The sequence below is a fragment of the Dryobates pubescens genome, chromosome 37 (assembly GCF_014839835.1).
Source record: "Dryobates pubescens isolate bDryPub1 chromosome 37, bDryPub1.pri, whole genome shotgun sequence".
Lineage (NCBI taxonomy): Eukaryota > Metazoa > Chordata > Aves > Piciformes > Picidae > Dryobates > Dryobates pubescens.
The window spans coordinates 821,207-847,382 of record NC_071648.1 but is presented as its reverse complement, the minus strand read 5'-3'; the positions used below and the strand labels follow the sequence as shown (position 1 = coordinate 847,382).

Genomic DNA, 26,176 nt, shown 5'->3' with positions numbered 1-26,176 from the left:
TCTCAGGCTATCAGGTAGTGATAGGACTAAAGGGAAGGGAATGAAGCTGGAGGTGGGGAGATTCAGGCTGGAGGTGAGGAGGAAGTTCTTCACCATGAGTGGTGAAGCCCTGGAATGGGTTGTCCAGGGACATGGTTGAGGCCCCATCCCTGGAGGTGTTTAAGCCCAGGCTGGATGAGGCTCTGGCCAGCCTGCTCTAGTGTGGGGTGTCCCTTACCCATGGCAGGGGAGTTGGAACTAGATGATCCTTGTGGTCCCTTCCAACCCTGACTGATACTATGATACTATGAATGTGTCAGCTTCCCCCTTCCCAGTCCCTGCCTCCCCTGTATGGACAACCTGGAAAACTGGCAAGCTCCTGGCCCTTTCAGAACGTGGAAAGGAATACAAATTTTGGCCTGCCTTGCTGCAAACTAACTTTATGGCTTATCCAGAAAGGGTTTTCCACCAGTGATCACTTACATTGATGCTGGGAATTGGCTGTCACATTTCATTCAGGCTGGAACACAAATGCTCTTTCTCTGGAGTCTCAAACAGCAGTGCCTGGGTAGCTTTAAGAGGACTGCTGGTGATTACTTCACACACATTGACACCCATCTTGCACAGACCGACGCAGAGGGCATCCTTCAAATTATCTTTATACTCCTGTATGTGAAATCCTTCAGGAGAGTGCACTGAAAAATGAGTTATCCAAGCAACAACAAACCATAACATTCCTGGGTTTCATTTCCTGGTATGGGGCAACTTGGAAGCAACTCTACAAAAAGGAAACCACTTACGTAGCAGGAAGCATGTATTTAATGAAATGCTTTGCAAAGATACATGAACAAAGCTATGTGCATGGCTTTCTTTAGGGATGGCCCCAGCTGTTTATTTTATTGGGTTTTGTGTTTGGTTTGGTTTTAAAGAAACAAACAAAGAAAACAAAAATAAAATGAAACAAACAACAAAAAAAAGGAGAGCACAGCTGCAAGAAAGAAACAAAATAAACCAAACAGACAACCCCCCCCAAAATAAACTAAGGCAGTTTGTACCCACATACTTTACAAAATAAAGCATGTCAGTGGCACAAAACATTCTATATATTGTATGACCAACAAATAAATGCACTGTAACATCGTTCTCTCGAACACCAAAAGCCTAACAGCTAAGCTCTGAACAGGACACTGACAAGCAGGTGTCTATTTTACCAGCCTTCTACAGAGTCATTTAGCACCATCATCTTTGTTGGTTTGGTTTTTTCCCTTTGTGTGTGTGTGTGTGTGGTTGGTTTTTGCCCTGCCTATCTCCTTTCTCAAAGTAACAACAGAAGCATAGCACCTTGTAACATCTAAAATAAAAAGAAACAGGCAATAGTTAAATGCATCCCAACTTCCAGAGATGAGGTAGCTCATGCTAAGAAATGATGGAACTGTCTCGCCTCGACGGCCTCAGTAAGGCAGATTCCTGGTGATGCATGTCTGGATGGCAGCTGAAAAACAATGGGCTTCTAAACTTCCTTTATTAGCAGTTGGTCTGGCATACATGTGAACAATCTGCACAGGTGCAGGAACTGGCACCACGTACAAGACGTCTGTGTAATTCGCTACGTAATGGCTTCTGAGACGGGCAACTCACTGGAACAACCAACAAGTGCTGGGTTTAAGATGCACTTTGGAGACTACTTTAATGGAATGACACAAATCACATAGTGAGGAGTGAAGTCTGGCTTTAAAGTTCAAGATGTGGGACACCCCTACTGAAAACCCTGTTTACCCCAGTAGCATTTTTACTTCATCAGTTACTCATGGCTATGGAACACTCTCATGAGCAGACTATCACACAGGAAAGTGCAAGACAGACAATGCCAAATTAAGGTATCTTATCTGAAGAGCCTTTCTTCTGCAAAAGGCCCAGAATGCCATGCCATGAATGGCTATGTTGTAGGTTAAGGGAATCAAGATTTAATTGGTATAACCACAAAGGAAAGTCCTCCAGAGGCTAGAGAGTCCCGGCGGGGATAGGCAGCTTGTCCCAGGATATTGCAACCTGTTATTCTAGTCTGTGTTCCTGTCTCTCTCTGTTTAAGGGCATGTACAGCCAAAGCTCTCTCTTCCCTCTGTCTTAGGACATGCAGGCTGTTACCTTGATGGTTTGTGGGGGAGAGGTTTTCTCCTGGCCTTGGCTGGCAGTCAATTTTCAGCTACACCACTGAGCCTGTTGAAGCCTGCAGTAGGTCTGGGTCTGGTAGGGGGCTAGTTTTGGCCTCCTCTTGGACCTGCTGAGGCTGAGTGGGTTGGATGTTTCTGGAAGGTTTTGGCCTGGCAGGCCCAGGTGAAGGACTGAGTTTGTGAATGTGTTCCCTCTACCTGGATGCCTTTTGTATAGATTTGTAAACAGAATTGCCATTTAAACTCCCAATCCCTTGTGGAGCATTTTTATTTTGATCCTTTGGAAGGGGTGAAATATCTTTCCTGTCCTTTCACCCCGGGCAGCTCATGGCTCAAAACCAGGACAGGCTATCACACTGGCAACCTCAGGAAGGCAAACTGGGGTAGTGGGAGGAGGTGTGACCGAAACGTAGCCAAAGGCTCACAGAAGTGCTCTGCTTTGCTGTGAGTCAGCATTCATCCCAGCAGAAGAAATAATCCCACACTACCTATTTTGAATGCCTGGAAATGGCAACGAAATTGGGAACAAAAAGCAAGGCAGAAGATTCCTATTACTTTTAAAAGGTGGTCAGGGATCCTCTTTAAATTGTACTGTGGGGACTAAAAAGCTTGGCTTTAGAACGGAAGGTTGGTACAAGTAAAATAAATATTCCGAAGGAGGCTGGGCACTTAAAAAGAACCATTATGTACAGTGCTGATCCAACATCAGCCATTACTTCAAGAGTCTCAGGATTAACTTCAATCAGTCTAAGTTCACGGGTTTAATTGCTGCTGCTGCTGGGTAGTGTGTTAATTTCCCCCCCTTCCTCCTACACAAAGCAAACCGGCCCAATCTCCACTCCAAATTCCTGGTCGGTGCTGCCGACGTCCACCGCTGCAATATCAATGATAGGCAAGCGTGCCACGTTCTGGGTTCTGTACTCAAACACAGTCTTGCCCACGTTCCCATTACGTTTCTGGAGGGAGGGGGAAAAAGAAAGGGAAGAGAAAGAAAACTTAGGTCAGAGCTCCTATCACAAACAGCCTGAATTCTAGCTGGTGAGTCTTCCTGTATCGCCCTGTATCTTCACTGAGCCTTGACAGAACCACAGAATCAACCAGGTTGGAAGAGAACTCCAAGATCATCAAGCCCAACCAATCACCCAACCCCAACTAATCAACTAGACCACGGCACCAAGTGCCTCACTCAGTCTCTTATTGAACACCTCCAGGGACGTCAGCCCCACCACCTCCCTGGGCCCATCCCAAAGGCCAGGCTCTCTGTGAAGAACTTCTTTCTAAGAGAGATATGCAGCTCAGAATGCTCACTAGTAAGTAGTGATGTATGAATAGCCTCTAAATAGTGCAGAGTTCCCTTGAGTGAAGCTACAACTGTATTTGATCAGGCACAAAGTGTTAAACAGGATAAAACTCTGCAGAATTTTCATAGAATCATAGAATTGTCAGGGTTGGAAGGGCCCTCAAGGAGCATCTAGTTCCAACCCCCTGCCATGGGCGGGGACACCTCACATTAGATCAGGTTGCCCAGAGCCCCATAAAGCCTGGCCTTAAAAACTACAAGGGATGGGGCTTCTACCCTCCTTATCCCCAAGAGATGGCAACCCTCCCCCCAGACTTACAGAGCAGCTGTCATGAAGGACAGTGTATCTGAAGCGGCTGTTGCCCTCTGCTTTGATCTCCAGGTCATTGGCCCCCTTCAGAACCACAGCTTTCTTCAGGTTCTTCGTCTGGTCATCCATGTACCCAACACTGTTCTTACAAAGGTAAGTGATGTTCTGGGAAGCCTCCTTTGACAGCAGGCGCAGGAATGTCATCTGAGTGACAGCTGTATCCCCATACACAAACTGGGAAGAGAGAGAGCAGCAGACATTAAACGAAAATCATGGAATCATAGAATGTTAGAGGTTGCAAGGGACCTCCAGAGATCCCCTGCCCAAAGCAGGATCACCTAGGGTAGTCCACACAGGAATGTATTCGGGTGGGTTTTGAAAGTCTCCAGAGACAGAGACTCCACAGCCCCCCTGGGCAGCCTGTTCCAGGGCTCTGCCACCCTCACAGGTGCCTCAGCCTCCACCCATTGCCCCTAGTCCTGCCATTGGGCATCATAAGAACCAGCTGAACATAAGACAGCAGCTCAAGAGCTATAATGTTCTGGCTGTAGCAAAATCTGTTCAGAAGAGCAGATGAAAATTTGAAACCAGAAGGAAACAAGTTTCATAGCAAAAAGGACATAGCCATTAAATGCATTTAGTTACCTGTGATCCCCTGTTCATATCAAGGCCATACCAAATAGGCTTTATGTCAGCTGACCTGCTGGCCCACCATGTTTTACGTGGTATAGTAGATGGGTTTGCAGAAATGCAGGTCTCTCCAGTTTCCATGTTGCAATAAACTTTTATAGCATCCTCAACGCACCCCTGGTTAGGATCAATCCAATATTCACCTACAAAGAAGATAAAATGAGATTCCACAGCATTAAGATTAATGTTTTCCAGACATTTGAAAACTGGGGAATGCAAACTTAAAAGTTGTTTAAGGTTAAGGCAGCTGAAACCCACTGCAAAACTCCTGGGCATTCCAAGTGGAGTCTCCTTCTCTAGAGATCTTCAAAACTCACCTGGACACATCCCTGTGTGACCTGCCCTAAGGGGCCCTGCTTTGCAGGGGGTTGGACTCAATGATCTCTGGAGGTCCCTGCCAACCCCTAACATGGTATGATTCTATGATAGAGAACACACAATGTCTAGAAGACAGTTTTCCCTAGATACAAGAAACCAAAGGCAGCCCCTCCTAACGTTTACATTGGAAGCAAAGTGTCAGGAAGCAGGGGAAAAAGCTGGTGAGGCCTGCCACCAGTTATCTCTGCCTGCCAGTCTGTTATGATTTATCACTGGCAGTCCACATAAATTGGGGATAGTCCTAAATGGCACATTAGCACACTACCACCTACCAACTGCCACTGTGAAGCAGCAGCAGAGAATTCTGGATGGAAAGCATGGAATCATAGAAGATGACTCCCAAGACAGTCTAAGATCATTGAGTCCAACCACCAACCTAAGACTACCGTGGCCACTAAACCATGTACCAATGTGCCACATCCACATGTTTCTTGAACACCTCAAGGCACAGGGACTCCATCCTCTCCTTGGGCAGCCTCTTCTGATGCCTGACCACTCTTGCAGATGACCAAGTAGTCTACTAGAAGTAAGAGAGAATCAAAGGGCACATTGAGGAGATAGTGTGCAACGTGCCCTTGTGGCCACGAGGGCCAATAGTATCTTGGGGTGCATTAAGAGGAGTGGGCCCAGCAGATCCAGGCAGGTTCTCCTCCCCCTCTAGTCTGCCCTGGTGACCCCTCACCTGGAATATTGCATCCAGTTTTGGGCTCCCCAGTTCAAGAGGGACAGGGATCTACTGGAGAGAGTCCAGTGGAGAGTTACCAGGATGATTGAGGGACTGGAGCACTGCCCCCATGAAGAGAGGCTGAGAGCCCTGGGGCTTTTCAGTCTGGAGAGGCAAAGACTGAGAGGGGATTTAATCAATGTTTCTAAATATCTGAGGGCTGGGTGTCAAGAGGGAGGGCACAGGTGCTGCCCACTTGCACCCTGTGATAGGACAAGGAGCAATGGATACAAACTACAGCACAGGAGGTTCCACCTCAACAGGATGAGGAACTTCTTTACTGTGAGAATCACGGAGCCCTGGAACAGGCTCCCCAGAGAGGTTGTGGAGTCTCCTTCTCTGGAGACTTTCAAGACCTGTCTGGATGCCTTCCTGTGTGACCTGTGCTAGAGTCTATGCTCCTGCTCTGGCAGGGGGGGTGGACTCGATGATCCTAGGAGATCCCTTCCAGCCCCTAACATCCTGTGTGGCCCTGTGTGTTTGTACACACCGCTCCTCTTGGACGGGTGGCACAGCTTCAGGTCATCACACGTCCGTGCTGGGTGTTTCTTTGACCCATCAGGGCTGCGCATGGTCTCAATCTGGCTGCTCAGCGACTTCAGTGTGGCGTGGACTCCTGGGTCTGTCTTATTGTGGTCATCTGGGGCTGCCTCGTCTTCAGTAAACTCTGGCAGTGGATCTGCCATAGCATCATCATAGTGCCCCATGATGTCACCAATGGCAGCAGTGAGATGGCCTGGAGGTCCTGGAGGGCCAGGAGGGCCAGGATCACCTGGTGGACCCTAAGGTTAAAAACCAAAACAAAACAAGGCAGCAGAGGCCCAGCAGAGTAAATACCATGCAAAATGAGAGTAAAGCCAGCCACTAAAAATACCAAAATTTGAGGGCCAGCCCCCATAATGTAGAGGGAAAACTCACATACAGATAAACAATTCACACTTCCAGGGACAGGGGCAAGAGATTAGCACCACGTCAGGCATTCTCCATGCTTCATGCCCTCTCTGCCTGTCTTAATACCTTACTCAGCTTTGTCTTACTCCTGATTTCAGACTTTGCAGATGGAATAAGTCATCAAGGAATGGCCTCCTTCCATTTTTTAAAGCCATCTGTCCCACCTTGTTCAAATTCCTGCCTAATAACTTTATTTCTTAAAACACCCAACAGCTGCAAGTGATTTTCAGAGCAATCTAAAATTCCTGCTTCCCCTGAGTCGCCTTAGGCAGCTCTCCAATTAGTAAAGCCTGGACAGAAAACTTGGCCCTAGAAATATCTTTACATTTATCCTGCAGAGTGCTGAACTTGCTGGCCACAGGCATGTGAGACATCATCCTTACTTGGCAGAGCAGATGTTTTCCTGAATGATGGGTTGTGAGGGCCTTCTGTCAACCTGAATTGTGACAATCTATATGCTAGTAGACAAATATCCCCCTGTGGGCTCTGCCAGCTCTTGCTTAGCAGCAGAAAGCCTGTTACACACCTTCATTCTTGGTTTAAGGCTCTGGTGCATCAGATGGTTTATCACAACATGGCATTTTCTTTGAGGGTAATTCACAACTAGTGTACCAAAGGCTTACTACAAAGCACATACCCAAACTAATAGAGGCTGCACCTGACAAAGGAAATCTCCAACTTATTTCTGCCTTTCTGGTTCTAATCTATAGTTGCACTAATAAAGTGATGCAATGACCTCTAATCACTAATCTTTTCCCTGTATATTCCCATAAATTTACCTCAGGTCCAGCTTCTCCTACAGTTCCTCTAACACCAGGAGGCCCAACTGGCCCAAGTGGACCAGGACTTCCATCTTTGCCAGAAGGACCAACTGGACCTGGAGGACCCTAGAAAATGTAAGAGAAAGAAGGAATGGATTTCAGCATTTAATAACAAAGTCATACAAACCAGCCTTTTACAAGCAACATCCTTTCAGGAGGAAGTCTAATTTTTTGTCTCTTGCCACAACCCCTTTTTTTTCCTTCTCTAAAATTAAGAAGGCAGTTTCAATCCTGAAGTCAAGTCACTTTAGCCCTGGATCAGCTGCAGATTTCTTTTCCTAAACCATTTAAGTGGGTTCAGCTTCAGGCGTCCCACCCCACTGGAGTAGCTGCTCTATGCCCACATGTGTACACACTCAAGAGGTGTACTGTTCCTTGGGAATATGCAAGAGAGCCATATCTCTGCTTTGCTCTTGGGTGAAGGACATACAGAGGGGTATGGAAGGCAGAGTAGCAATTGGCAGAGCTGCCACATATGGCTTTGCATCAGCTGCAGCACAAATGCCTGTAAAAAGAGACTTTAGCCGCTCTGAACCGACCTTTTTACCTGTAAACTACACTTCTGTCAAAGCTTTACTGCATTAAACAAGGTAGTATCTCTCAGCAAAAGACATCAGGGCAACCACTGGATGCTACTGAGGTCAATACAAAGCACTGAAATAAAAATGAATTGGAAACAGAAATCTGACTGGGGGGGTGGGGGAGGGTGGAAAGAGGAAAAACAAGAAGCAGCTTAAACTTCAACCATTCTACTCACCCGAGGACCAAATGGGCCTGGAATACCTGGACTGCCCTGCTCACCAATAGGGCCCTAAACAGAAGACATTATTGTACCATTGTGTCATTTAAAGTGTATTTCCTTTAGTTTGAAAGAATTGGGGTGTGATGTACACAATTCTGCATGACCAGGATTATGATGCACATGAACAATCGGGAGCATCTTTCCCTCTTAGGATTCACTTTCATTCTACTGCTCTCTCTTGTCACAGACAGAGAAACAACTCTATTCATCAATTAGATTTAATAGAATGTTGGGTGCTTAGATATAGATACCTGAAGGCAAGGAAACAAAGTGAGAGTAATAAAAAAGAATGACTTACAGGAGGACCGGGAAGACCTTGAAGCCCAGTGAAACCTCTGTGTCCTTTCTGGCCCCTGTCACCTCGATCACCGTGGTCACCTTTGTCTCCACGAGGTCCTTGGGGACCCTGGAAATATCAGTGATGAAATGTGAAACTCTGAACTGGGAGAACTGCAAAAACCAGCCTCAAAACCCCCTCATTCGCTTTGAAGAACTGCAACCAGCTTCTAAAGGTAGAGGCTGACTGCAGCTTCTAAAGCCAGCAAGAAGATAATGCTGCAGCAGCTCCAAGAATCTTCACCTTTTTTAACCAAATGATATGTTAGATAATTACAGAAATCTGTGTTGTGCTTAATTGGAGCTGTGGAAAATGTAAGTGTGTTTAGTGTGTTTATAATAGTAGAATAAAGCCCTGTGGTAACATTATTCAATAATGTGGATAAATAAAGACTGAGGAATTTCTTTGCTTTAGTGAATATGGCAAATGATTTTTGCAGCTGCAATTCAGGCCTCTCATGGACTCCTTATGAGAAAGGGATTTTCAGTATGAAATCTCCATGCTGCAGCTTCTCACAGCTCCTTTTTACCGTCACTATGATTAAGACAACTGAAGTTACATTCCCTAACTACAGGCAGCAATGCTCAGGCTCCCCAGCACTCCCCAGAGCTTGCTCCTGTTGCCATTACGAGCTCATTCATGGTATTTTTGATGATAGCTTCAAGCCTTTTATATTAATTCAAGAATCATTGGGCTTCTGCTTTCAGTTCCATATTTCTCAGCCCAAATTGCATTTCTCAGTGCCAGATTCCAAATACTTTATCAATGGCATCATTATCACTAACTGCTCAAGAGGACATCTGCTTAGGGACAGGACAACATTCTTTTGAATGTCTACAGCTTGCAATGAATCTTTAGCTCCAAGCTTGGATTGTGAAAGAATTATGCACCACAAAAAGATGGGGTTTGTTCTTCAAGGTGGACTGAAGTCAGAATCTTACCAGTTGAATCAAGGAACAGGTGATTTGGTTCTAGTTCTGCCACTTCTTAATCTAAAAATCTGCCTTTTTGCTCTGTGTCCATTTCTTTACCCTTTATCTGAAAATTGTCAAACACAGACTCCAGCCATTTGCTAGCTCAGGTCCCACATCATCCAGACAGCAACACATTCCAACTGAAGAGACTTCCAATGTATTTGTTATTGCTCTGCAATGCATTTTTAAAGCAAGTGTATTCAAACAGACTTGTACAGCTGTGCAGCTCAGAAGACTACCTGCAACCACTTGCAGTCAGAACACTAAGAGCTGAAGCCCTGTCCACCATTCCAGTTGGGGCTGTTTCTCATATGTGGTCCCACAAGAGGTACCTCAGATAAAACCAGAGTGACCATGGAGAACTTACAGGCAAACCTCTTTTTCCTGTACGACCTGGGGGACCCATTGGACCTCGAGAGCCCTACAAAGGTTACAGACAGAAGACATGTGAAGCAATGCACAAAAGCAAATGCAATAGCTGATGTTATAAACAAAAGTACTGAGAAATGGAAAATATCACTTACAGTTTCACCTCTTTGACCTGCATCTCCTGGAGGGCCAACAGGACCTGGAGTTCCTGGACCCCCTGGGGGACCTGGTAAGCCTGCAGGGCCAGGCTCACCACGATCACCCTGAAAAACAGGATTTCAACATTATTTATCTAAAGAGGACTGGACTAGGCCAAAGGCTTAACCTTAGAAAGAAGTTCATCACAGAAAGAGTGATTGCCCGTTAGAATGGGCTGCCCAGGGAGGTGGTGGGGTCAGCGACCCTGGAGGTGTTTAAGCAAAAACTGGATGAGGGACTTAGTGCCATGGTCTGGTTGATTAGTTAGGGTGAGGTGATGGGTTGGACTTGATGGTCTTGGAGGTCTCTTCCAACCTAGCTGAGTCTGTGAAAGCAACAGCAATCACAATCCACAGATACTCTTCTCTAGGAAGCCAGCTCTGAATTCATGGCGGCAGATGTCCTTAGGCTTTAGCCAGGTTTCCTCAGCTTTGAGGGGTACTACTTATTCAAAGCTGTCATACACTTCCAGAACAAGTTCTCCACTCAGATTAACCGAGTAACTAAGTAACTGTTATTGTTAAGTTAAAATGGAGACTTCCAAAAGTGATCTAAGAAGACAGTATGTTCCTTACACGTTCTCCAACAGCTCCGTCTCTTCCAGGAGTGCCGTCATTGCCAGCAGGTCCCTAGAGGCGTGGATAAAAATAGGGCCACTAATTAGCTCTGTAATCTTGCATTATAACAAGAAGAACTAAGAAGTTGTTCTCTGCCTCGAATTTCAAGTCAAGGAGAATGACCACTAGACTGTTTTTGCATCTAACGAGGCTTTAATACTTACTTCTGGACCAGCTTCACCTACAGGTCCAGTGGCACCTGACTGGCCAATAGGTCCTGGGGGGCCTTTATCACCAGGTGGCCCTGTGGGTCCCTGTTTCCCCGGCGTCCCCTATGCAAGATGAGAAACATCATATCAAGATTTTAACCACAAAACACAACAAGAACAGAAAAACTGTTGCCTGCAACATACTTTTTGTAAACCCAGTCTGAATTACCATCAACATTTGTAACCTCCAAGAACCGATGAGGAAAAGTGTTCTGACAGATTTTGAGTATGTATTTCATATGCTGTGTATGTTAAAGCAGGTTAATTGTGTTAGTTGCTTTTGAACAGGCTTTTGTTGACTAGAAGGTGCACTTGAAGCTGATCTGCTCTCTGGTGGTAATGGCAGATCCCCCATGACACCCTTTGCACTAATATCTATTCAATGGCTTAACAATCTCCTGGATCATTAGGCTTGCCAATAGGTATCTATAAACTCTGCATGAGAGCAAAAAGAGCACAAACAGCAATTCCAAAGACTAGTTCACAATTTAGGAAAGGGCAGTTATTTACTCACATTCAAGTGACCTTCAGGCACCTAAATGAACAGTCTGGACTTGCTTTTTTTTCAAGGATCTAGTTTTAAGTCAGATAGGAACATTTTAACCAGAAGTCTTAATGCTGTTACCCACTTACTCTTAATTCAGGCTCAGATCTTCCATTACAGCAGAAACAAAATCTCCTACCTCATGCATCTGCATGAAATGTGGTTATTTACTGTGCTCTCTGCATTTGTTCCTGCCATCAGAGTCTTCTGAGCTTCTCCTGATGCTATGGGGCACTGTGTTCTCAGTCCCACAAAGACCACATTGAAGCCCAAGGCTGGTGGTATATTGACTTGACTGTTACTTACTGCAGGACCTGGCAGCCCCGGCATGCCTCTTTCCCCTCGCTGTCCCGGCATGCCAACAATACCTCTTTGACCAGTAGTTCCTGCTGGACCAGGGGGGCCATCTGGGCCCTGAAATCCACAAAGGGTAAAACATTACTATCATCTCAGCAGCACCAAGAAAGAGTAAGAATGAGAGCAGGCCTAGAGTTGGCCTAGGGAGAATTAGCAACATCAACCAGGACATACCGGCTGCCCATCGTCCCCTGCATCCCCCTTGTCTCCAGGACCACCAGGAGGCCCAGCTGGCCCTCGATCTCCCACGCGGCCGTGAGAGCCAGGATCACCACGCAGACCTGGGGGACCTTCTTTTCCTGGCTCACCAATAGGCCCAGCAGGCCCCACAGCTCCCTAAGGAGATTAAAACACCGTATTACATTGGATGTTTTTCTGATCAGGACAACTAAAATTCTAAAGGATTAACTATAAATATGCATACTCTGGGGAAGGGTCAAAGTGTGAATGGGAGTTGTTATCATCTCGTGTATGATCAAATAAATGAGATGCAATAAACTACAGGAAGAAGTGCCCAGAGAAGGGCAATGAGGATGATCAGAGGGCTGGAGTAGATTCAGATTGGATGTTAGGAAAAAAATTCTTCCCCATGAGGGTGGTGAGACACTGGAACAGGTTGCCCAGGGAGGTGCTGGAAACCCCATGCCTGGAGGTTTTTAAGGCCAGGGTGGATGTGGCTGTGAGCAACCTGATGTAGTGTGAGATGTCTCTGCCCAAGGCAGGGGGGTTGGAACTGGATGATTCTCAAGGTCCCTTTCAACCCTAACAATTCCATGATGCTATGGAGGTTGTTGTTTTCATTAGGGCAACTTGAACAGCTCAAACCCTACTTAACTCAAGGAAAAGCTTTGCACTAATTCAGACACACCAACACTGGATCAAGCCCAAGACTAGTAAGTTTTACTTAATGAAGTCAGGTGTAAGCATGTAGTCAGCAAAGTCTGTGCTGACAAGCTGTTCTTTACTATTGCATCAGACTATGAACAATGCTTCACCTTCCCTTCTTCAGCTCCTCTTCAGATTTACAATGACCCAGTTAGACAATACACCTATTAGGAATATGAATACCTCTGGTATGAGGATAAGCTAAGGGAACTGGGATTGTTCAGCCTGGAGAAGAGTCCAAGGTGGGACCTTATAACTGCCTTCCAATACATGAAGGAAACCTACAGGAAAGCTGTAAAGGGACTTTTTACAACAGTGCCCACAAATAGGACAAGGAGAAATGGATTTAAATTGGAGAATAGTTTTAGATTGGACCTTAGGAAGAAATTCTTCACTACAAGGGTGGCAAGACTCTGGAATGGATTGTCCAGAGAGGCTGTAGATGAATACCTCTAGGAAGGGGGCAAGGCCAGGTTGGATGGGGCCTTGAGTAACCTGGTCTAGTTGAGAGGCCCATGGCAGGGAGGTTGGATTAGATGATCTCTAAGGTCTCTTCCAGCCTAAGCTGTTCTATGATTCTGTGATTCTGTGACAATTGACTTACAGTAGGTCCTGGAGGCCCAACTCTTCCAGCAGATCCCGGGAAGCCAGTAGCACCCTAAAAAAAAAACCCAAGAAAACCATATTTTAATGGCAACTTTATTGAAAGAACTACAGCACTGGTTACTTCAAATGTTATCAGTTGAATTAATGAACAAATCTTATCATTCCAGACTGTGAGAAACAAGCTCAGATGAGGAAAACTACACAATACATAAAATTTCTGTATTAGATTATCTCCCATCAGGTCACAAAGATTAAAATCTACTTACAGGTGGACCCTGAGTTCCTCTACCACCCTTCAGACCAGGAACACCTGGAGGGCCCTAAGAAGATAGAGAGGTGAACGTGAATACCCCAGAGAAGAGACAAACAAGATCAGCCTATCCCACTGGTTCTCTGATGATGTAATTTATACTTACTGGTGGACCATGAGATCCAGCAAGACCCTGTGGTCCTGGAGATCCAGCATCTCCTTTCTGGCCAGGTTCTCCAGGTTCTCCTTTCACACCTGGCTGACCATCAGGCCCCTATAAGAAATAACATTTAGAAGAGGCATCAGGTCAGAGAATACCAAACCTTTCTAGCACAATAAAGTAATGTTGTAGGGAATTTCTAGAAAGTAAAAAATACCAGGAGAATAAGTCAACCCAGAAAATAGTGTACTTGGCTCAGTGGTTCAAGACAACTGTGACACCTCAGCACAGTCTTTAGAAGGTCACAGATAGGATCTTCCAAAGTCTGTAAAGTTAGAATCTCCATTTAAATTATTTTCTTCTCTAACTGACATTTTTCTTTCCTTTAGATCTTTCTATTTTCTGTGGAAGCCATCACATACCTAAAACAAAAGAGACTGAATAAACATTATCTTTCCTGATCTTTTTTTCATTTCCCCCACCAAGGGCAGCAGGGGCCTGGCTCTTTGTGACAAATCTGAAAGACAGCAGTTAGGCTGTTTGGGGTATCCACTGGAAAGCACAATCCATCCATTGGGACCATTAATTCATTCCTGTCTTCACTACTCATAAAGCAAATCTTTGCTACTTTCAGTAGATGACATTTTATCACTTGCTTCATTTTAATCCCAAAGGAGCAACACAGCATATACATGAAAATACAAAATATGGTGAACAGTTACATAATCATATCAAACCCACTTTTCAAGTGTCTAGGGTGTTTGTTGGCCCTTTTCTTTACTTGATGCACTGATGGGGAAAAGACACAGCTCTTCTTGCAACAACAGCAAGACAAAACCAATTTAAATGTGAGTCACATTCCAGAACCCTGCACTGTTATTTGTGATGAAGGAACCTGAGTGTGACTAAAGGACACTCGTCAGTGTTACAAAACACATACCGGAGGACCAGCAAAGCCGACAGCACCAGTTGGGCCATTTTCTCCACGGGAACCCTGGTCAAAAAAATGCAGAAAAACCATTTAACACACACTGAAAAAAAACCAACAAAGCCTTTCTACACACAGTATAACTTACAATTAAATACACAAGAATGGATGTGTGCACTTGAAGCCCAGAAAGCTGATCACATCCTGGGCTGCATCAAGAGAAACATGGCCAGCAGGTAAAGGGAGATGATTCTCCCCTCTGCTCCACTCAGGTGAGACTGCACCTCAAGTACTGCATCCAGTTCTGGAGCCCCTATTACAAGAAAGATCTGGATGTGCTGAAATGTGTCCAGAGAAGGGCCACAAGGATGATCAGAGGGCTGGAGCTCCTCTGATATGGAGACAGACTGAGCAAGTTGGAGCTGTTCAGTTTGGAGAAGAGAAAACTCCGAGGAGAATTTATTGTGGCCTTCCAGTATCTGCAGGGGGCCTGCAAGAAAGCTGGGGAGGGACTTTTTGAATGTCAGGTAATGATAGGACTAAGGGGAATGGAGCAAAACTGGAAGTGGGGAGATTCAGATTGGATGTTAGGAAGAAGTTCTTCACCATGAGGGTGGTGAGATAATGGAACAGGTTGCCCAGGGAGGTGGTAGAAGTCCCATCCCTGGAGGTTTTAAAGGCCAGGCTGGATGTGGCTCAGAGCAACCTGATGTAGTGTGAGGTGTCCCTTCCTGTGGCAGAGGGGTTGGAACTAGATGATCCTTGAGGTCACATCCAGCCCTGACAATTCTATGATTCTGTGTTAACTATTTACTGTCCTAAGTGTGATCATTCATCTGTTCTATTACTCAGAATCAAACAATCTTTGAGTAATGAAATAAATATTGACTGTGATGTTAAGACCTGCCTCACAGTCAAGACTGTATGGAGGCTTTTAGAATTTAGAGATGAAAGGCAGGTGCAAGCACTAAAAGCACAAGAGGAGAAATTCTTCTCACAACCACTTCCAGTGACAGCAGGATTAGCCAAAGTGCACACACTTCATGCAACCCAGGATTCCAATCAGATACACTGGGAAAAGAAGAGTAGCTCCAAAATGTTTTCTTCTAGGAGGTCAGAATGGGCTATGAGCTGCTTCAGCTGAGCTTTCCACACAATGTTTGTTTGGAAAAGAAGGTGCTGAACACTGCCAAGCTCCAGCACTCCCCAGAGGGGTGAAAGTTATTCCAATTTACCCTGGAAATAAGGCTGTTGTGATTTATGACAGTCACCTAATCAATTCCAAGCAGCATGAAGGCTGAGCCCCTAACTCCCTAATCAAAGTCAGCCCTTAAAAATCACAAACAGAATGAAGATGACAAGAGTTAGGGTAATTATATGAGAGCTGAGATAGACCTCTGTGCTTTGTCCATCTCAGTATTTGTTTGTGTCCAGCAGTATCTGGTATGGGCATGCTTTTAAAAAGAATTAAACAATTGATTGGTGGCCTGTGTTCCGAAGAGAGGCAGGTAAGAGTAACTATACTATGCAGCTTACCCTAACCCAAGTACAAGATAGATAGAAGGCCAGAATCTGCCAATAGCTTTGCAAGTACACAGCATCACGACAGAACTACAGGCTTTGGGGACCAAGAAAGGGGAAGAAAAAGAGGAAAATAAATCATCAAGTAAGGCAGATCCTGGAGATTGGGTAAGTGTTAGACATTGTTAACTCATGCCAGGCAAAAAAAATAACAAAGGTGTTTACTCACAGGGTTTCCACGGGAGCCAGGAGGACCAACCAGACCTCGTGGGCCTGGTTCACCCTTAAAATATAAAATTCAGGGTTATTTCCCACATAATTTATTAGACAAGTAGCAAAAGTGCCAATAAAGGATAGCAATGTTAAAAAACTTCAGTAAGGAATGGCATAAAGATTTCTTTACCTTTTCACCCGTGGGACCTGCAGGACCCATTGGGCCTATTGGACCAGGGAGACCCTTTTGAAGAAATAGAGACAAAAAGAAGTTTAAAAAGTGATACTTCAAAACTGTTACTTTAAAACTGCTCATCTGTCACTGCTTCCATAGGCATTTTCATTCCTTCAAATTCTTCTCCTTCGTCTCTGAAACCTTGGTGGTGGCTTTTTTGCCTCAAGTTTCCTTCCATTTCCTCTCCCAGTTACCAAAATCCCACATCTCAAAAGTCCTGCTTTCATCCATTCTCTTTTTCTCCTCTAACTTCACCTTCTACTTTATGCAATGTTTACTAATATGGCCAATGATTAAAAAGAAAAGCCCTGGCTTTATTCTGCTCTCTCAGGGAGGAAATTACATCCTTTCTCCCACACTTGCTCTCTTTTTGTTTTCTGCTGGAATTTCATTGCTTAAATTAGGCTGGATGCAGCTCTAAGCAAACTGGTATAGTGTGAGGTGTCCCTTCTTGCTGCAGGGGGCTTGGAACTTGATGATCCTTGAGGTCCCTTCCAGCCCTGACAATTGTATCCTTCTATGATTCTGCAAATCCCAAACATGCGACTTCTGGGAGTCCTTTCCACTGACATCCTGAAGACTTTCAAAACCCACCTGGACACATTCCTGTGCAGCCTGATCTAAGGATACCTGTGTTAGCAGAGGGACTGGACTAGATGATCTGCAGAGGTCCCTTCCAACCCCTACCATCTGTGATTCTGTGGCATCTTAACTCCCGTTACTGGTTACACAAAACATGAGCTTGGAACATCCCAAAACATTTTGTACAGCAATCTTGGAAAACTTGAAGACCAAATTTGGAGTGTAGGGGGACTGAGAATGAACCTATGATGAGCTGAGTAGTGTTTAACTCCATGGGTTGAGTACCTCCAGCACAATAAACAAAGAGAGTGGCAGATTCACTTACTCTTGCGCCGTCGTTACCAGCTGTGCCTTCAGCGCCTTTCTCACCTACACCGCCCTGTGGGAAACACCCAGAAAGCCTCAGTTATGACACTGGGTGTGGAGTGGTTCATACCTTGGAACAACAACAGTATTAAGAGACAGGTGATTCTACCAGGTATATCAGAAATAACCAGACTTACTCTGTCACCCTTGGGACCAGGAGTTCCAGCAATCCCTCTTTCTCCAGGCATACCTTGAAGACCTGGTGGCCCTGGATCACCAGGAGTCCCACTAGGGCCTGGGCTTCCCTGAAACAAATACAGAACATGTTGTTGTCTATTCATCTGAGAAGTCTCTGGGTTGCAGAACATGCTGTGCCTGTCTTGAAGTCTCTGGGGTACAGTTTTAAGTAATAATATTCTCTTAAATTTGGACTTTATTCATGTCCAAATACTTTCCTTTTCCCACTGTATTACTCAGGAAATTCAGCTGCAATACTGTAGGGCCTTCCAAATGCATTAGTATTTACTCATTGCTTACTGAGGGTGAGAACAGGGGGGAAATGAAGCTTGAGCACCTTTCTGTCTTGACCTTGACGCCACATGGGTTTATTACACGAAGTAGCTACAGCAGAAGTTGCCAAGGGCAGAGATGCTTTATTTCTGCTTTGCTTCTCACAGCTCATGTCTCTTACAGGTCCCACATTACCTCTGCTTGGGGTGACCATCAAGGCCTAATTACATCAATTGCAGGAACTGAAAGGAAGGCAGGAAGCTTTCAGCACTTTCTTTTGAACACTCAGCCTGTCCAAAGTGTCTTCGTGTAAGCTGACATGGCTCTTAAAACATTGCTAGAGGGCTTTCTGCCCTTCAGAAATGGCTTTGCCCAGTACTACTGAGAAACACAAAAGCCATTTAAAACGTCACATCTATAAAAATGAATTTAAAAAAATTCACTTTTCAGCAATTAAGCATCTTGCCAGCTATTAATATTGCTGTAGTGGCATCATTTGTGTCCTCCTAGAAGCCTTACAGAAACAAGATACCTTTCATGAAAAAGATCTTCCTCTTGTAACGAAACAAAGCTGTCTCCTTTGTGTTTGTGCAAATGAACAGAATCATCACTGCATCACTGCAGCAGCACTGACCTCCATTCAGCTTACCTTTGGACCATCAGGACCATGACCTCCAGCCATACCCTTTTCACCCTGGATTCCTGCTGCACCTGGTTCTCCCCTTTCTCCTGGATTGCCACGCTCTCCCTACAGAATGGAAGTGTATTACTCATTTGCAAGTCAGGGTACAGTCCTGGTAGACAGAATCCCAAATACACCACAGGTGCAGCTCTGCTGTTTGAACAAAGAGCCTGTAATCGAATCCCAGGAGAACTGCTCAAATAAATCAGTTTCATGCATTTATTGTCAGCATCTCGCCCAGCAAGCTAAAACCAGTTATTTCACAGCTGTAAAGCAGATCATTTATCAGCTCATACTCAACAGCACTTCACACACAATGAAACACACCATTAAAGGTGGTAGGTTTTACAGAAGCCGTCTTAAAATGTATCCATGTTTATGACCATTTTGTTGGTGAGGGGAAAAAAAGTCAAACAGTAACTTCAGCTGTTAAAGTCCATATCATAGATCAACTTTCAACTTCAGAAAACTGTCAGGAATACTTAAATTCTGAAAGAAAAAACTTACCCTAGGGCCCAGTGGACCAACAGCTCCAGGATCTCCTGGCACACCCTAGGCAGAACAGAACTCATCATGAGAATGAAAGCATTATTCATAGCCTGATAGTCATGGAAATCAGAGACAAACATTTTCATTTCCAAAGTGCTGTGAATATAGATAGCTAGTCCTGAGTATTGTCTGCCCACGATGAGAGGAGATAGCCCAGCTCAGTGCAAAAGGATAGTCAGATTCTAGCAATCATTTAATCCAAAAGCAGTTCTCAGACAGGTTGCAGACTGTCTCAGTACATGTTTTGAAAAAGAGGGAGGAATTCAATCACAAAGAGAAGAAGAGGTAGAACATTCTGATGAATTCCTGTGAAATCACACAGAAATTACCTGATCACCTGGCTTTCCTCCCTCGCCTGGAGGACCTGGTGGCCCAGGCAAGCCCTGTGAAAGGGTAAATAAAATGGTTGCTAATATGATAGACAATCAGGCAAATTCAGGTTTAAGAATATGAAGGGAGTATTATACTTAGTACAAGAGTATGCCCTCAGAGATCCCCAAGGGAAATAGTTATATGAATATTGCACCATGCAATATTCCCATGCACATCAGCCCTAAAAATGAAGCTCTCTATAATAAACAGAGATTGACTTCATTAATACTTCATTATCAAAACAATTATTCAGCTCCACATTTGGAACATCTTAGTAAAAAAAAAAAATCAAATTAAAACTGAAAAGTAACAAAGGTAAATACCTGAAACCCTGTAGGACCTGGAGGGCCTTGTTCTCCTCTTTCTCCTGCTAAACCCTACCAAAAAGAAAGCAGTAAGTAGAGAGGAACACAGGCAGGCCTCACTCTTCTCTCTGAGCACCTACATTTCCTATTATCTATTTATTTATTACACATATTTATTTACCCCAGGGGAGGTTTAGATTTGATATTAGGAAAAATTCCTGTACTGGAAGAGTGCTCAGGCATTGAAACAGGCTGCCTAGGGAGATGGTGGCATCAGCATTCCTGCAGGTGTTCAAAAAACCTGTAGACATGACACGTAGGGATGTGGTTTAATGGCCATGGTGGTGCTGGACTCAATGATCTTAGAGGTCTTTTGCAACCTTCATGATTCTATGATTCTAAGATATACCCTATCTAAAAGATGTAATAGGAAGTATCTTATTTCTTCAAGATCCTCCCACACAAAGTTCTGTGCTGACAGGAAAACATTTTGCTCCTATTTTTTGTGATGATCAGCAAAATGAATTAGAATCATAGCCTGGTTTGTGTTGGGAAGGACCTTTAAAGCTCATCTAGTCCAACCCATTCACATTCAGCAGAGCCATCTTCAACTAGAGCTGGTTGCTCAGAGTCCCAACAACCTGACCTGGGATGGCTGCAGGGGTGGGGCATCCACCACCTGTCTGGGCAGTCTGGGCCACTGTTTCACCACTCTCAGTGTAAACAATTTCTTCATTACAGGTAGTCTAAATCTTTCCCTTTTAGCTTTAAACTCTCACCCCTCCTCTGCTGTCACGACAGGCCAGTCTGTCCCTATCTTTCTTCAAGACTACTTCTAAATAAATAAATAAATATACACACACACACATATAGCTCAGTAGAAAGCTTCCCACTATATAACAACAAAAAATTCTCTACCTGTCCTTGGTATTTTTTTGTTGTTCTTTAGAATCAACCAATGCCACGATGATAGACAAAAACAGAAGCAGAAGGAGTATAACACATGGGTGGAGACACAGGCAGGCAGAGTGGTAAATGTTAACTTACTGGTGGGCCAACAGGACCAGAAGGACCAACTTCACCATCTTTACCAGGGGCTCCCTAAATGAAAAGAACATAGGAAGAAGTCTTGTATGGTGAACATTTACGTCAGAAAAGCATCATTTTCTGTGATCACTGCAAAGAACAGTCACACTCACTCTCTGTCCTGGGACACCTGCATTGCCTGCTTCTCCAGGTTTTCCAGGATCGCCCTGATTTGCAGAAATAGAAATGACTATTTTCAGACACTGGTTTCATCCACTGAAATATATGCAAATGCTTACAATCAAACAGACCTTGGGTACCAGCTGCCATACTCACACTGCTACCCTTCGGCCCAGGAAGGCCCATGCTGCCTGGCTGGCCTCTGATTCCTATTGAACCTGCTGGACCTGGACGTCCATCTTCTCCAGGACCACCCTACAGAGATAAAGCATTTTTCATATCAAATTATGAATATATTCATTCCTATGAACCTATTTACCCCTGGAAAATGTGTACAAAAAAACCCACCATTATTAATCTGATGTGGTGTTAGAGTGAGCAGTCAAAATGTCTTTAAAGCAGATACAGCTTTAGCCACATTGCTCAACAATAATATATTATTGTTGTTATTGTTATTATTAGTAGTAGTATTTTCATACAGTATATATATAAAATTCCTAATATGAGATTATTATAATCAAGTCATTATGTACAAACACTTTATTGCTTCCTTAGACAGTTAGAAAAGATATGTAGTTCAAAGAGGCTTAAAAACATTGCAGCAGCTGCTAAGCAACAGACACTGCTACACAATCAAGGCTAAAGGAACATTATATGCTTTGATTTTGGAGTCAGGAGTCCAAAGCAAACAGCCACAAGAGAAAATGAACCTTCAGAAATCAAGAAAAATTGAATTAATAGAAGCAATGAGTCACAGCCTTCGAATTACTGCGGCATTAGCTGAAAGAGCTCAGTTTCGTGTCACTTACCAAGGGGCCAAGTTTTCCTTCAGGGCCCTGAACACCTGGATTTCCTGTCAAACCCTGGGAGTGGGAATAATATTAGTGTTAAGGTTGTGCACACAACTCTAGAAAAAGAGAGAATCCAAAAGATGTGCTTGGCTACTATCACAGTATAAACCTCTCTGTGTCAAAGGTCTTCATTTTACAGCTTCATCTCTCATTGTCTTTGATCTTCCCATTTTCCCTTCTCGTGCTTTCATACATCTCTTGAACTTTGCACAGGGTCATTTTTGTTTCTGCCCACATTACCCAGTGACCTCTAACAAATCTGGGGCTTGCTGCTCCCATTCTCTCCTTTTGTGATATTCCAAATCCTCCTTATACACTTCCTCTGAAAAACCCCCACACCTCTAGATGACAGACACCACTCAGCTGTGCAAATTATCAAGCACCCATTTAATGAAGGTTGCCCTTCAATTAATTTGGCCTTCCTGTTATCTGTGGCAACTAAGTGCTTTTCAATCACACTTCCTTCAGCTGCATTAGCTGGCATCCTCATTAAGGGCTTAGTTCTCCTTTTGCAAAGACAACTGGAATCTGTGCTTCCAACATCAGCGGGGGGTGGGGGGCAGAGAAGGACATATTTTGGTCTTTACCCTTTAAGCAGCCCCATCAAAACAGGTCTGTTCTTGTACAACAGCTTCTTAATTCTGCACATTCATTGTTGCCTTGTGAAAATGGAAAATGCCATGGTTTAGTCTACTGCTACTTGTTTCTTACCCTTGCCCCTGGGAGACCAGGTTCACCAGGACGCCCGGGATCTCCCTGACCTCCTTTGGGCCCAGAAGATCCTGCTGGACCACGCTCTCCTTGGGCACCCTAGGAAGATACCAATGGGCTACTGGTTAACAAGTAGAAAAGAATATTAAACAAAACAGCTATCTTCTATTGAAAGACCTGGTTTTGCAAGCAGAGATCCAAATCATTAATACTTTCACTAGCCTTACTTTTTTGCCTCAGACTATTACCTAAAATTTGTCTCTTCCATTAAGCAAATTTATAGAAGAATTTCAGAATCCCTCTGTTTTTTAGCAAGAAGTTAGGCATTTACAGAAACACTGGACAAATACATGTGTGAGTCACTTCCCTGGAAGTGTCATAGCAGTTAGGAACGCCAAAGACAGATAAGCCCATCTGTTCAAGGAGCAAGCCTAGAAAAACTATGCCACGTGCAAAGAAAAGGCAATTTTTCAACCAATTACCTACTTCAGAGCAACACATGAAGCAATGCAGTAGTAGACTAGGTCACTACCTCTTTTATCTATTCACTTCTCAGCATAAGGGAGCATTAAAGGAAGGACACACAAGCAAAGTTGAGCATCAGAGGAACTGAAAGTGACTTTTCCCCCCAAAAAAAAGTGATCTCAAAACATTCTGACCCTGTTTTGGCATTCATCAATGCTTTTTGATCCTGCTTCCAGTTATTTTGAGGATCTGCTTATTTGCCCAGAAGCAGATGTTTCTAATGGAACATTTTCTTTCTATATATCTGTATGTATGAACATCTAAACACATGACCCACTGAAAGATGGACCTTTCATTTCATTTACCTTCGGTCCAGGCAAGCCATCAGAACCTGGAAAACCACGGTTCCCAGGAGCACCCTAGGAAAAGCCATAGAGACAAGATGATTAACTTCATCTTAACTTCATGTTTACATAACCTATTGCAAATAAAGCCCTAGATTTATGGGTCAATGGATTTCCTTACAACTTTGATATCTTATTGTTGTTTTATCCACTTGGAGTGGCAAAACTATCGAGGTTTTATTCACCCATGCATGCACAGCAGCTTCTTTTATGTGAACATCTTATCATTAAAAGCAAGAGCAGAATAAATCTGCAGATTCCTCCATCATGCCTCCATCATTTCTCCTCCTATACTATCCCATGCACTGAATCCACCAATGAAAATATCCAGAGGAAAAAATAATGCATAGTATTAACCACTCTTAGGAAAATAACTCTTGACTACACCCACCACAAAGCTGTAAGAAAATCCATAGTCAAGTCGAGAGGTTTTTCAGTTCAGCAGTGCATCTCTCAAGACATACATATTTGGATCACTTACCCTCTCTCCAACAGGACCTGGTGGACCTACTGACCCTGGGTCACCTCGAGGACCTCTTTTCCCTTCTTCACCTATAGGTCCAATAGGACCCTGGGGACCTTGTGGGCCCTGGTGAAAGTAAAATGGTTTTTAAATATCATCAAGCTCATGACTTCTGAGGTAGATTAAACAGTCTTCTACACATCACAAACATGCTACCAACTAAAGGAGGAAAGGAAAAGGTTTTCAATCAGATAAAAATGTAGCTTTTCAGTATCAGCTTTTCTCTTCTACAGTATTTATAAGCTAACAAGGGTATTGGTCAACAGCAGGGATGCTGCTCAACTAGACTTGGCTGCCCGAGGCCTCCTCCAGTCTGACCTTAAGCAGCTCCAGGGAGGAGGCATCCACAATCATTCTGAACAACCTATTCCAGAGTCTCACCACCCTCATACTGAAGAGCTTCTTCCTAAAATCCATTCTAAGCCTGCTCTCCCTCAGCTTTAAACCATTTTCCCTGGTCCTGTCTCTAGACTCCCTTAAGAAAAGTCTCTCTCCAGTTTTCCTGTAGGCTCCCTTCAGGTATTTGAAGGCAGCTCTAAGGTGCCCCTGGAGTATTTTCCAGGCTGAACAACCCCAGCCCCCTCAGCCTATTGTCATAGCAGAGGTGCCCCAGAATCTGTTCAGAATACTCATTTGAGCCTCTGTGATTCCTTTTCATCTTACAAAGCATATGGTTACTTACAGGTTCACCTTTGGGTCCTGCTTCTCCCTTGAAGCCTGGGACACCAGGGTCTCCCTGAAAGTAAACACATCAGTAACACCATAAGGTTAAGGCTCTGCAGAAAGCATTTGACTATTTTGTGTTATGCCAGGAAACAGAAACACACTTCCTCATTTAGTAACTAGTTGTAGGCAGTAGAATGGGATGCTTCTCATGGTCTGTCTTTCCCCTTAGCATGCTTGTTTATGACAATGTTATCAAGATAAAAACCTCAGACAACTTCAGAAGGTAACTGCTGATGTATGCCCAAGCGTACATAGACACTCTCCCTTCTCAGACCTTGAAGAAAGCAAAGCCAGCACTTCAGACACACAGCAGATTCACAATATCTGAGCCTCAGCATATGCACTAGCATGTTGTTATCTTCTTTAAAGGGACCCCACTGCTAAACCCTGGTTTAGTTTCCTAGCAGTACACATTTGCTAGACATTTCCACGCAGACAAAGACATCATTACCGGCTGGCCTCGAATACCAGGTGGGCCAGTGCTGCCTTGTGGGCCTGGGGAACCAGGTGGACCTGACAAACCATGGGGGCCTCCAGTGCCTGGAGATCCCTACAAACAGAAAGAACAGCAAGCACAGTAAGGAAATAGAATGTTTTAAAAAGGAATAAAATAAATTCACTATTTCATTACCAGGTGACACAATTACTTACAGTAGGGCCCTTAGCACCTGGGGAACCATCAGTCCCTTCAGCACCCTAAAGAGATTGGATCAATCATTAAAGTCAGTTTTAATGAGGAGAGTACTGCTAACAAAAAGCAGAGGATAGTTGTTTTATCCACTTTATGAGACCAGAAAATAAAGGTTATTGAACAAACACAGCAACATGTGATCTGCTTGTGCAAATGCTAATGATTTTTAATCTTTAAGATCTTATGTTTAAGCTCCACATTTAAAGTAATTGGTTTCATTGTTGTTTTCATTAAACAATGCAAGGTTATTTTCAACAAAATAAGCACAAAACAAATTAATGAGACCTTTCCTGGGGTTAAAAAAATGGGGTTTTGAGCAGAACATAACATCTATCAAATAGGATGTTCAAATTCCCTTTAAAGAGGCAACATGCACAAGGTGAGCATTGAAGAACTCAATCTAATGTACTTACAGGAAGACCTTGTGATCCAGCTGGGCCCTGTGGACCTGTTTCACCTCTTTGTCCTTGAGGGCCTTCAGGACCACGAGGACCTGTTGGACCTGCTTCACCCTAAAATTTCACATAAGAAAATAACCTGGAGATCATTTTGCTCCAAAAATGCAGCTCTACAAAGTAACTAAGAAGGAATACTGAGTTTAGAAAAGGAAAATAATTCATGGTTTGAAACAGTTCACTGCCCTTAAAAATAATTCCTGCTTACTTAATTCTGCTTCTTCTACTTCTAACATGAATGTAAACTCCAAAAGTCCATGCAGAAGTTTTCCTCAATTTATATAAGGGCAAGGAAACTTTCTACAGAGA

The 26,176-nt window shown here is 44.0% G+C and overlaps 1 protein-coding gene across 1 annotated transcript in view; it reads right to left on the bottom strand.

Annotated features, from left to right (window-relative positions):
* Positions 1 to 2,770: 2,770 nt before the first annotated feature.
* COL5A2 (collagen type V alpha 2 chain) overlaps positions 2,771 to 26,176 on the bottom strand; it is a 47,872-nt gene continuing 24,466 nt past the window's right edge. Inside the window, exons 16-51 of the mRNA XM_009911204.2 lie at positions 25,826 to 25,924; positions 25,373 to 25,417; positions 25,173 to 25,271; positions 24,678 to 24,731; positions 23,954 to 24,061; positions 23,434 to 23,487; positions 22,604 to 22,702; positions 21,851 to 21,904; positions 21,198 to 21,296; positions 21,035 to 21,088; positions 20,883 to 20,936; positions 19,854 to 19,907; positions 19,488 to 19,541; positions 19,117 to 19,161; positions 18,577 to 18,675; positions 17,615 to 17,722; positions 17,437 to 17,490; positions 16,485 to 16,538; positions 16,311 to 16,364; positions 14,573 to 14,626; positions 13,639 to 13,746; positions 13,489 to 13,542; positions 13,221 to 13,274; positions 11,906 to 12,067; positions 11,681 to 11,788; positions 10,786 to 10,893; positions 10,580 to 10,633; positions 9,962 to 10,069; positions 9,805 to 9,858; positions 8,425 to 8,532; positions 8,082 to 8,135; positions 7,283 to 7,390; positions 6,043 to 6,334; positions 4,406 to 4,593; positions 3,770 to 3,994; positions 2,771 to 3,106 (exon numbers count right to left, since the gene is read on the bottom strand). Of these exons, the coding sequence (XP_009909506.2) occupies positions 2,960 to 3,106; positions 3,770 to 3,994; positions 4,406 to 4,593; positions 6,043 to 6,334; positions 7,283 to 7,390; positions 8,082 to 8,135; positions 8,425 to 8,532; positions 9,805 to 9,858; positions 9,962 to 10,069; positions 10,580 to 10,633; positions 10,786 to 10,893; positions 11,681 to 11,788; positions 11,906 to 12,067; positions 13,221 to 13,274; positions 13,489 to 13,542; positions 13,639 to 13,746; positions 14,573 to 14,626; positions 16,311 to 16,364; positions 16,485 to 16,538; positions 17,437 to 17,490; positions 17,615 to 17,722; positions 18,577 to 18,675; positions 19,117 to 19,161; positions 19,488 to 19,541; positions 19,854 to 19,907; positions 20,883 to 20,936; positions 21,035 to 21,088; positions 21,198 to 21,296; positions 21,851 to 21,904; positions 22,604 to 22,702; positions 23,434 to 23,487; positions 23,954 to 24,061; positions 24,678 to 24,731; positions 25,173 to 25,271; positions 25,373 to 25,417; positions 25,826 to 25,924 (3,327 nt within the window). The 3' untranslated portion in view covers positions 2,771 to 2,959. The remainder of the gene's footprint in view (positions 3,107 to 3,769; positions 3,995 to 4,405; positions 4,594 to 6,042; positions 6,335 to 7,282; positions 7,391 to 8,081; positions 8,136 to 8,424; positions 8,533 to 9,804; positions 9,859 to 9,961; positions 10,070 to 10,579; positions 10,634 to 10,785; positions 10,894 to 11,680; positions 11,789 to 11,905; positions 12,068 to 13,220; positions 13,275 to 13,488; positions 13,543 to 13,638; positions 13,747 to 14,572; positions 14,627 to 16,310; positions 16,365 to 16,484; positions 16,539 to 17,436; positions 17,491 to 17,614; positions 17,723 to 18,576; positions 18,676 to 19,116; positions 19,162 to 19,487; positions 19,542 to 19,853; positions 19,908 to 20,882; positions 20,937 to 21,034; positions 21,089 to 21,197; positions 21,297 to 21,850; positions 21,905 to 22,603; positions 22,703 to 23,433; positions 23,488 to 23,953; positions 24,062 to 24,677; positions 24,732 to 25,172; positions 25,272 to 25,372; positions 25,418 to 25,825; positions 25,925 to 26,176) is intronic.